This window comes from Calonectris borealis, chromosome 15, assembly GCF_964195595.1.
Source record: "Calonectris borealis chromosome 15, bCalBor7.hap1.2, whole genome shotgun sequence".
Lineage (NCBI taxonomy): Eukaryota > Metazoa > Chordata > Aves > Procellariiformes > Procellariidae > Calonectris > Calonectris borealis.
In genome coordinates this window covers 16,730,137-16,741,208 of record NC_134326.1, presented here as the reverse complement: position 1 = coordinate 16,741,208, position 11,072 = coordinate 16,730,137, and the positions used below count along the sequence as shown (strand labels likewise).

The 11,072-nt window shown below is 41.9% G+C and overlaps 1 protein-coding gene across 6 annotated transcripts in view; it reads left to right on the top strand.

Annotated features, from left to right (window-relative positions):
* Positions 1 to 64: 64 nt before the first annotated feature.
* Positions 65 to 11,072, top strand: part of KDM3B (lysine demethylase 3B) — a 68,699-nt gene continuing 57,691 nt past the window's right edge. For 4 of the 6 annotated variants that reach the window (XR_012675949.1, XR_012675947.1, XR_012675948.1 and 1 more), the window contains exon 1: positions 65 to 344. Coding sequence is in view for 2 of the 6 variants with exons in the window: in XM_075164418.1 (XP_075020519.1) it covers positions 174 to 344 (171 nt within the window). In the remaining 4 variants the exon portion in view is untranslated. The remainder of the gene's footprint in view (positions 345 to 11,072) is intronic. The other 2 variants (XM_075164414.1, XM_075164415.1) reach the window with 2 other exon arrangements.

Below are 11,072 nucleotides of genomic sequence, written 5' to 3'. Positions count from 1 at the left end.
CGTTGTGGGGCAGAGGAAGGGGGGGGAGACTGTGCGAGCGAGGTGCATGCCGGGATCGGGGCGGGCGGTGCTCGGAGGCCCAGCGCGGGGCAGTCGCTTGCTCGGTGTCTCGGGGCGTCGGCGGCGACCGGTGGGCTCGGGCCGGCGGCGGAGGAGGCTCCTGCCCGTCGGGGATGGCGGACGCGGCGGCCTCCCCCGTGGGGAAGCGGCTCCTGCTGCTGCTGGCGGCGGGGCCGGGCGAGGGCGAAGCGGTGGGGCCGGAGCCGGGGCCTGCGCTGCCCTCCCGGGCCTGGCGGAGCGGCACGGTGCGGGCCATGAGCGGAGCCGTGCCCCAGGACCTGGCGGTGAGGCCCTGGCGGCGGGGGGCTGGGGCGACGGGGAGCCGTGGGCGGGGAGGCCGCGGGTCGGGCCGCCCGCGTGGGCCGCGGCCTCCCGCCGCCGGCGCGGGCCGCTGCCGGGCAGGGCTGCGGTGCGGGCGAGGCGGCGGGGCCGGGCCCGGGGCCGCGGGGCGCCGCCTCCCCCGGGCGGGTCCCGGCAGCGCCGTGCTGGCGACCTGCGCTCTCCCTGGAGCGCGCTGCCCGCCGCTCCCCGCTGGGCCTGCCAGGACGCGCGCCGGGCCGAGGAGTGGCGGGCCCGGCCTGCGGCGGGTGCGGTGCGGGGCGGCCCTGCGAGCTGCCGGGGCATGGGTCTCTTTGGGGCGGAGGGGGTCCAACAGCCTGCGGTGCGGTGGTTGGCAGTAACCTGGGTGTGGGACAAATGCGTCTGGGACGTTTCTGCCTTCTGATGCTGATACGTCTGTAACTGCTAAGAGCTGGGTGGTTGGTTTTTTTTCAGGGAAGATGTTAAGTATTCTTGATCAGCCTAAATGATGCCCCTTGTTTGAAGGCGTAATTTTGAGCGGGGATTATCGGTTTTATTCTGCCTTAGATTCTGTTTTCAGCTGTACGAATTTGTGCTTCGTGTAGTGTGTTTAAACACTCTTTAGCATTTGTTTGGTTTATTTCTAGTGTAGCTCAGTGAGACACTTGGGTGGAGATCTTAAAAAGAGCTCTTAAAAGATATCTGAGCTGTTTCTCTTTGCATGTGTCAGTTCTGCAAGTATTTGCTGTAAGTGATGGCATGCTTCTGAGAACTGTGGCTGTTAAAATGACCCGTGTTGGGGGAATGAGGTTCTGTGTGTGTGAAGAGTTTTGTTAGTTCTCCTTATGATTAGCTTTTTAAAAATTTGTTGTTGTTGTGATAAGTTCTGTGGACTGCTTTGCAGAGTTCCAACTTTGAGAAGTTTCCTTGACTTCCTACAATGATGCTGCTTTCTTTGTCCTTGTTTTAGAACTGCAACTAGGGCTATCAGTAGGAAGTAGTATGCTGGTGTTAGCTTTGCAAACCCAGGTGGCCTGGCACCCTATGTCTGTGGTTGAGAGCTGTGGTGATGCACTCTAGCTGCTCCCTTATTTGTTTAAGGAGGAGGGAGAAAAAAACCCATGCAGAAAGGGGATCTTCAAAAGGAAAATGGGACAAGTGTTTGAGACTATCTGGAATGTGAAAATGTATTGGGGCTAACTAAGAACTGGTCTGGAGAGCTACTCTTGTAGCAGACTTCATTTGACATGTGTATCATCAGTACTCTTGCATTATGGAATCATCCATCCCAAATATGAGTATGATGTAATGAATTTTTGGTGTGCCTGATCTTATTACTATTTTGGTGGAAGGACTGGTGGAGTGTTGTGTGTTCTTTTTTTCTGTGTGTGTGTGTGTCTCTGTCCAATAAAAGGTAGTCACTTGTTTCCTGGTTAGTCATTGCTGTCCAACCATGTGACACTTGTTAGACGACCCTAACAAAGTAAAAATCAACTTTTGTGCTTGATGGCATAGGAAGAATAGGATTTTTTTGGTGTGTGAATGCATTACCTTTGTTCAGCACTGCAGTTCTCACCCCAGTTCCTTTCATCAATAACCTTCCACTTAGCACATTTTCAGTGATGCAGCTGTCTCTAAACAGTATATTCTCCAAATCTGTGCAAGAACTCTTAAATGTGAACTGTGTAAAATACTCAAGGCAAATTTTTCCGAGTTCTGTAATGTGGAATATTTAGTGTTGTCATGGAACCTTCCATGCATAATGAACACTGCTTTGACAATGATAACGATGTACTGTCAGAAAAGTAAGTCTTCTTTTTAAACTCATTCTGCCAGAAGGAGTGATGAGTTGGCACCAAGCAGTCAACCACAGTTTAGGAAATAACTCATCTAAGGTAAAGTAATAATGTGGACTAGGTCTGAAAAAGGCTAGAAAAAAATCTCTTCTATTCTTTGGGTTACTTAAGTCTGTGCTTTCTTGTGGTATCCTGTAAGGATGGTTTCACTTACTAGCCCGTAGTATGATGTTGGGCTTTTAAAAATACAAAACTGCAGTCGAATATCTATACCTTTCCACGGCAGAAAGCTCAGGAATAGACAAGAATTATAGAACTGAAAGCATTTCAGAAAGCAGCTGAAATAGCTTCCCTCCCCCCCCCCTTAAATATTGGAATTTTAGGAAACTATTACTTTTTCTGGTGGGGTAAAACCTCTGAAAAGGTTTTGCTTCTTTTCCCTGTATAAATTTGGTTATAGAGAGTAGCTCTATTCTTACTTTGATAAAATGTGGAATAATCTAATTATGGTTAGTCCACAAAAATATATATATATATAAAAAATGGTCAGTCCTGGTTGTGCCATCTTCAGAGCACCTTGAAGAAATCCTGAGGAAAAACTGTGCTGCTATTAGAAAACAGCTTTGCCTCTTCTAACTAGAAACAGATCTTACACTTTTTCTCAAAATGTCTTTTAGGACAGAATCATAAAAGACCTGTCAAGCTTTAGCTCAGTATTGTCCTAATATTGTAAAAGGACATGTAACATGTTAATGGCAAAATAGCTCAATGTGTCATATGCAGGACAGTACTGCTTTTGCTTATGTGGAAAACAAAAGTGTGTGAGATGACTATTTTAATGCATAGACAAGCTATACAAATACCGTGGAAGTTAGGAGGCCTAGGACACAAGGTGTTTTGAGTAGGACTGTTTTGGAATAATCCACATATGCTTCTTATGGTGGATGGTAGAGAAAGGGCTGGGTTTGGAGTGTGGTTTTTTTTTCCCCTTTATGGATAGTAAGTTATGTCTCACACAAGTTTTTTATGTTTGAGTTTTTATCTATTTCCTACAGTAATCTGCACATACAATTGAATGTATTCTGAAGACATTTTCACTTGTACATGATATGTAGATTATACAGCTTAACAAAAACATGTAGTAATCTAAAGTATCTTATTCATAAGGGATTTCAGTGAATAAAGTTGATATTTAGAAATGATCTAAATTTTGGAATAAGCTTAATTCACTTTGCAAGTACCAGAACTGTTTGAGTTCGCCATAAATATTTTCAACTAGTTTTTCTAACTAGGTCACGTTGGAAAAGAGTATCTTTCTGTCTGGAGACTGTATGTAGTAGATGAGGGACACTGGAACCCTACAAGGCTGGGTTTAGATTTATGTGCTCTCAAGTAGTTTTCGGATGCTGCTTGAAAGTCATCTTGACAGTAGAGAAGAACGTGGGAAAATATGCGTATACTGTCTGCTTGGGATAGGGTGTGTGGAGGTTCTTGCCAGCTGTGCATATGTGTCTGCTGCAGAATTTCAGTTCTCTCTGATTGATTGGGACCGAACGGGGAGTTTGTAGAGGCTTTCAAACTGCAATAGATATGGAAAGAGGAGTTTTCAGACAGAGAGTTGAAACTGGGACTCCATGGAAGTGGTGAGAAGGTTCACAACAAGCTGGGGTTGTATGAGTCTGGGATATCCAGATTGCTTTCTGTGCCACTGCACTCATCTTCATTTCCTTCTGTCCTGCAGAGGTGATCATATTCCTGGATCATTCTTCCTGTCAGCAGGACACTTGCATGCGTTTGCGTATTGAAAGAGTATATGAAGGGAATGGACCACAGAAAGCGGTCTAGGCTTTGTCTTAGTCCCTAAGTAATGTCTCCTATTGCTGTTTTGGAGGCAGAATACTGGGCTGGATGGATGTTGCTAAGACCAGTAGGCATATCTTTAATGCTTCTTGTTGTAAAAGGGATGTTTACGAACAAATAGGATGTCGAACATTTTTTCAAATGCATTTTTACTTGCTTTGCAAGTAAAATACAGTTCTTTGAAGCAGAGCTGACTGCAAAAGTAGTGGATGTACATTTTTTCCACTTACTCTGTGATACTTTATTGGTGGCCTAAGTACAAAGTGCTAGGAATGCTTGTTATGCCACATATTTTTTTTTTTCCTGATAGCCTTTCTTTCTTCCCATGTGTGAAAGATAGACATCCACTCTGAAAAATTTGCATTCATACGGTGGGCAACGTGTTCTGTGGCTCCACTGATTACTTTTCTCAGGGCTCAATAGGGTCATGAGGGATTCTATAACCATTTATACTACTGAAATACAAGGAGGAGGGATAATATGAGGGGAGTGGAATAACTCTGCATTTGTAGCTTATGCAAGTATAAGTTTATATGATTTATTAAAAAAAAAAAAGAAGTCTTGGCTTCTTTGGCAGTGTAAATGCATTAGAGGAAACTTGGTGTCACTTGCAAAATTGTCAAAAGGATCTTGGCAGATCTGAAGTGGTTATCGAGTTATAGATGAGGAATGGGGTGGAGGCTCAAGCTGATGAGCCTTCCCAGCCTGGTGCCATCTCTGGTGTCCCTGTGTCATGCTCACCGAATAGTAAGGGACAGGGCAGATGGTGGCTGTGGAGGGAATTGGTAGGACTGATCTCGGCAGTGGTGTTATCAGGGCTGGCAATGGGACTGGGAGCTGAAGGGCTGTTCCTCCAAAATACAGGTTATGGAGAAGTAAAAGTAACAAAATTTGTGTGGCAGTGTACAAGAGAGGTTTAGTAGCCTCCATGCGTTTGGTTAAACCCTTTGCAGAGTTGTCCTTACACAACACTGATTCCATGTCCACCTTCTCACCCTGCTGTCTTCCATGTTTCTGTTAACCAAGACACTCCAAGTTCCTGTCTTCTCTTTTCTCCCCTTTTCCTTACTTGAGGATACTTGTTATGATTTCTTGACACCTGGCAGCAATTACTGTACATGTGCAGGAGTTTCAGTTGAATTGCTTTATTCCTGGGGATTATGGAAACGCCCGTTTTGAATGTTCACTGTGCCTACAGGGCGTGTTTCTGGTATTTTAGGAAGTGTCACACTGTTGAACACATGCTATGCTGATCTGCATGTGTGCAGTAATTTCAATACATTTTAAACCTATTGGACTTGCACAAAATAACGTTTGGGGAAGGCTAGGTAGAAATATGGAAGCTCTAGCTTGAGAAGGTAAGCTTCTAAGACAGAGAAATGCTGCCTTTAATACAGCAATCTGAGTATTTTACATTTGTGTCAGTGAAGGAACAGCTGTACTGGACAAGGTCAGAGGTCCACCTAGTCTGTCCCCCCGCTCCATATTCTGTCTTGCACTGGTCAGATGTGAATGTCTCTACGCAGCTGTGGAAGGAATCAAAATTGTTAAGCCTTCCACCTTGGGCTGCCAGGTGGGAGTTTTCTGAAATGATGCTTAGCTGGAAAACCACACACAGCATGACTGCTATATATTTGCATCAGTGAAGGGCTGTACAATAAGTTTTTGCTCATCTGGTAGTGGATGCTCTGTAGAGCTCACTGACTTGTAAATATTGGATTGACTTTGGAGGGTCGGTCTCTTCCTCCTTCTGCATGGTGTTTGTTGCAGCAGAATCAAAAATTTCAGATTCTCTCGTTCAGACTTAGTGAACCATGATTATTTGACTTTGGAAAATTGCTGCTCAAATAAGCTTACTGCTTAAAATGTATATTCAAAGAATTTCTTACTAGAGTTAATCCATCTTCTTTTTATTTAGTAGTAATTGCATCTACAAGTTTTATTTAGATTGATATAAGCGACATGAAAAATTGTAGTGTTCTTGCATGTTAAATTCATAGGAGTATTCAGATCCAGCTTTTGCAAGTGAAAGCTGGAAAGTTGCTGTGTACTGGCAAAGTCTGTCTGCAGGAAGCTCCTTGTAAGTGTTTGCCTTTGAAGAAGTTGAATGTTCCAATTACAGGCAGAAGAGATTTAGAGATTTCATAAAAATTAGTTTTGACCTTTTTGAATATTGCTTCGTAGTGTTGAAGTGTAACAACAGAAACAAGGAAAAAAGGCTAGAAAAATAAAATATACTTTGGCAAGACCTTAGATTTTTTTCCCATCATTGTCAAAACATAGCATATTTTTCCTTTGGCAGTTTATTTTCTTGAGTGGACAGTGTTGACATAGCATATACAGGGCTTGCTTTTTACCAAATAAAATGCCATAAGCTGGGAAAGTAGAAACTGTATGTTTTACGGTCTGTTTGGTGAATATATAGTCACTTCATTTAGCTGAATTTTTAGTTACGGCTAAGCAGTAGACTCGGTAAGAGCTGTGCAAATAGAGTAAAATTTAGCCAGTTGAATACTAGTATGTGTAATCATAATTTAGGTCCCTGTCTTGACACATTTATTGGTATGTTTTTCTCTAAGGCTGTTGTATGTGTCACACTTCAAATAAAAACAAAAGACTGAATCATGCATTTGTAATGGCAGTAGTTCAGCACTGTACTGGTAAAGTTTCTGAGCTACAGGTTGTCAGCTGGGAGTCCGTTTTGTCATTCAAATGGTTGCAGAACGTCAGGTTTCTGTAATACCCATGCTAAGATGTTTTCTCAATTTTCAGCGGAGGTTTCAGTGGTGATATTAGAAGTTTGAAAGGTTTCGTTTGTTTGTTGTTTATGCTTCTAGGTGTGACTGCAGTGCATTGCCTGATGCAGGAATACTAGCAGTTGCATACTTTTTTTCTGTCAGGTTTCAAATGGAAGACTGATTATTTCATAGGAGGTGAAAACACATCGACTTGTGAATATGGAGCAACTTCTACTTGAAATGCAAGTGATTATGACAAAGTTGTTTGGGGTTTTTGTCTTGAGTTATTACTGTGTTACATCTCTCTGCTTTGATGGCAGTCCATTTCCTAAACATTTTGGATGAAAAAGGTAGGCCAATGTTTTAACTGAGCAACAGCTTAAAGAAATCTGTTTTGTAGTTTTAACTTCCTGTCCCGGATGAGTGGTTTAAGGCTGCTTAGAGAATCATTGTCAAAGGTATTAGCAAAAGTGGTTTTAATGGGAATTTATAAAAGCGCGACTTAACAAAGTTCGATGGCAAGGTTCACTCTATCACTTACTACGTGGACGAAACATATGAAGGAAAAATCGAGTTAGAATTGAGCTGGAATGATTTATACAGAGACTGAAGATGCAAAAGGGTAAGGGAGACCTTCCCGTTGAGTCACGAGGTTCAGAGAAGACCTCCTTGCTTTCTAAACTCCTGATGGAGCTTAGGTGCAGCTTAGGATCTACTTCTAGTTCCAGACTTGGTCAACAGTTTATGTCTAAGGATTTATATGTGTCTAGCAGCAGTGTAAGGTTCATTCACAGTTTTAAGATCGATCACAGGATTTTAATCATTGACTAATTTAACGTTTACAAAGTAAGTCAATAGAATTTACTACAACCACAATGGTGACTTAATTACAGATTCGAGATGAAAATATTTATACTGTATTTGCTATCGGATACCTAAATCAATTCACACACACAAACACAAATATATACATAAATGTACAAAGGTATACCTGTTAAAAATTCCCCTCGAGTTCAGTGAAATATTCACTTCAAATATCTTGGCATTTCTCAACAGGCGAGGGTTGAGCCTCAAGGAGTGAAGGGTTTCAGCCCAGGTCCCGTTGTCAGGTTTCGGTGACAGTTCTCCGAACTTTGCAAACTTGAGAGTTCGCGAGCTCTGAGATGCGTCCCACCCAGGGGGAGATGCTGGCTGCAGCCCGCCGCGGTCCGGGAGAGCTCCAAGGGCCTCACTTAGGACCGCTGTTTATAGGGTTACAAGATGATTGGCTTTAGTCATCAGTAAATTTCCATCCTGGGCAGAGTCCAAGTCGGTAGTTACTAGAATTCTCAAGATTCCAGTAACAATGGTACCGTTCCACTTGAGCTACCATCCAGATAAGGGTGTCAGGGGATGACGAATTATCCCCGCTCTTGTTCCCCACCTTGGCCAGGCAACAGGAGTTCTGGTACGGTCAGTGCCACTCCCCACCTTAGCCATGCAAGAGTTTCTGGTGCAGTCAGGGGACGTTTCACCGCCCAACTCATTACACAAAGGCCAAGGCCTAACGGGAATTCCTGAGATCAGAGAGTGGCCCAGCAGAGGGGAGGGAAATGCACCACCACACTTCTTAAGGTACCAGGCATTCATTTTTTTTCTGTAGGAAAACAATCTTCTGCATGTAGTATGTATATACGTATTCCTTGGGCAAGTTGTGTGTGCGGAGTAGCTGTTTTCTTTTGGCTGATCTTGTTCTGTGCTTCAGTGAAGTCCTTGATTAATTAGACTGACTTTTTTTTTTTTCTTCAAGGTCTGTTTTGTGATTGTTCACATTTCTAGGGTTTTTCTATGCAAATATTTTGACTTCTCTGTGTTGCCACCATGTGCTTGAGGTCTTTTACAGAGCTCCCACTTTTTTAACCAACTTCCTAGCTGATGGTGGCTTCAAAAATATTTCTATATAGACACATCATGTTCTTATAGAAATGTTTGGAGAAATGCCTTCCCAAAAAGACTTAGCCAGGGTCATGCAAGTTTGTGTATCATGTTCGCATTTGGTTGTTGAATAGCTTTTTAACGCGGTCATAAAATACATTTGCTCATACAGTAACTTCTCTCGATAGTGCTAGAGTGCTCTCTAAGTAGTCTTAATGCTTCTAGTTTCAACTGCTGATTACAGAACCAAAACAAAACTGTTTTACCTCCACATAGTTATTGTCTTGAGGTCACTGTGCTTGTGACTCAGTTACTTGCGCAATGCTTCATGCTTTCCCTGTGAAGCCGCCAGTGTCTGCATCTAATAATTTGTGCTACCTCCTTTTGATTAGATGCTCTATTTTATCAAGGCATCAAACTTTTCAATTAGTAGCAGATTTATTTGCTTCTGTAGTTTGTAAGTATGTTTTATTTTGAAACTGTTCTTATTGCAAGTTTATCTGTAGTTGGAAAAAATCTTAACTACTTCTGTCTTTTTATCATTGATTAACTGATCACGCTCTTCTGAGGTAGTGCTGCTTGGTAGTGACTGCCTTTTTGCCAGTACTCGCTGTTGGGAGTCCCTTTTTCGTATCTCACCTACACTAGATGGGGATGCTCCATTTGCAAAACACAAAGAAAGATGGGGAGGTTTTCTTGTATAGTCAGGTTTTCTTTGCAGTTTTTGCATGCTTAGCAGACCTTTTGCCATCTTTCTGAATTTCCTCCAAGAAGCCATGGTTTTGTTGGTGTCCACCTTGTTCATTTTGACATTAATAACTGTATTCAGAGACGAGTTTCATTTCTTAGAGTTGCTTAGTATGCTAAATGACATTGAGGTGGGTGATTCTGGAGAGAGGCTGACAGTTTCTTAGACATTCTTCTAAAGAATAGCATAATTTTCTATTTAAGAAGAATAGCTTTGGTTTCTCATTTTCAGATTGTTGAGAATGTGGCATTAAGCTCCAGGTTAAAGCTTTTCTTTGAGATTGGGTTTCTTTTAACTAGAGTCATGTGGACTATCATCTAATAACCTAAAATAAATTTTTTTACTTCATCCAATTTAATCTATAAAACTCAGCAAAAATGAGATGTACTGCCGCTTTATCACTAATGTATTTTCAAGGAATATGCCAAACTTCGAAAGCAGAGGAAAAGGAGTGAAGCAAACCAGAATTAGCAATTGGAATAGCAAATTTTCAGAGGCTGTGATTGTAAGAACTTCCAAAAGCGCCTCAGATTCTTTTCTGATCTGCATAAGGTACTGTTAGACTTGAGGCCAGGAATGTGTCTAAAGAAATTTGATACTTCTTATGCCAGCTTTATCAGTGACATTATTAATTATGTTGCAATAATAATTCTACTGCTCCAATACTTGCTATTTTAAAACTAATAATTTTCATCCTGCTTTTACCATTCCCTTTAGACTTTTGTAAATCCCAGCCTTCTTCGTTTTCAGTGCAGTGCCATTTAACACTTTGGATGTTCAAGTTCAGGTTCGATGCAGTAAGAGAAAGTCCTTAATATCGTATGTAAGCTATGTAGTTAAAACTTTCTTTTGCTTTTAACTCTTTCCATTTATTGCCATTCTTTTTTTTGCAGCTCCCTTCCCCAGCCCTCACCTGAAACTTACTCTAATATTTGGAAAACCACTGGTCTTGTCCTAATAAACTAATAGTTATCAGGTTCTTTCTTTCTTATTTTTAAATATGGATGCTGCCACTTGCCAATTATACAGGTACCAATTTTAAATTGTTTAAAAAATCTGGGTGTCAAACCTGCAATTTAAGGTGTTGCTTTTCCTTCAGAGTTCTGAACTGGAGGTCCTCATCCTTTTCTTCATCCTTTTCTACAATTGGGTTGTAGAATACTTGGGATTAGGAACAGCCTGCTTGGATTTCTAGGTGATTTGTTTTCCAAAACAGAAGATATCATCATCTCTACAGTCCAAATAGCTGCAGAAAGAAACAGTAGTCAAAAAAGATTGTCTTGCTATTATTTCACTGAAGTCGGTTTTTATGATACTTTGATTGGGATGCAGGCAGACATCAGGTAAAGATGCATTTTAGAATAAATAGCAACAAAAAGCACAGTATTTGACAAAAATATGTACATGTTTCCAAAACAAATTTATTCTATGAAACTTTCCAATAGCTCAAGTATTTCAAGTTACTAATAGCAGAGAAAATTCAGAACTGTTAATTTTAGTATAAATTAAGGAAAAAAGGTGTCAGTTTTTAAGCATAGGCCTGGGGAGTGGTGAATGAGTTCTTAGTGTACAAAATGGGCTGGTGCTGCTTCAAAAGGCAGTCTGTCTCTGGCTATCCAGCAAGGAGGTCTCCGATGGCAGGAAGTTTCTGTAGGA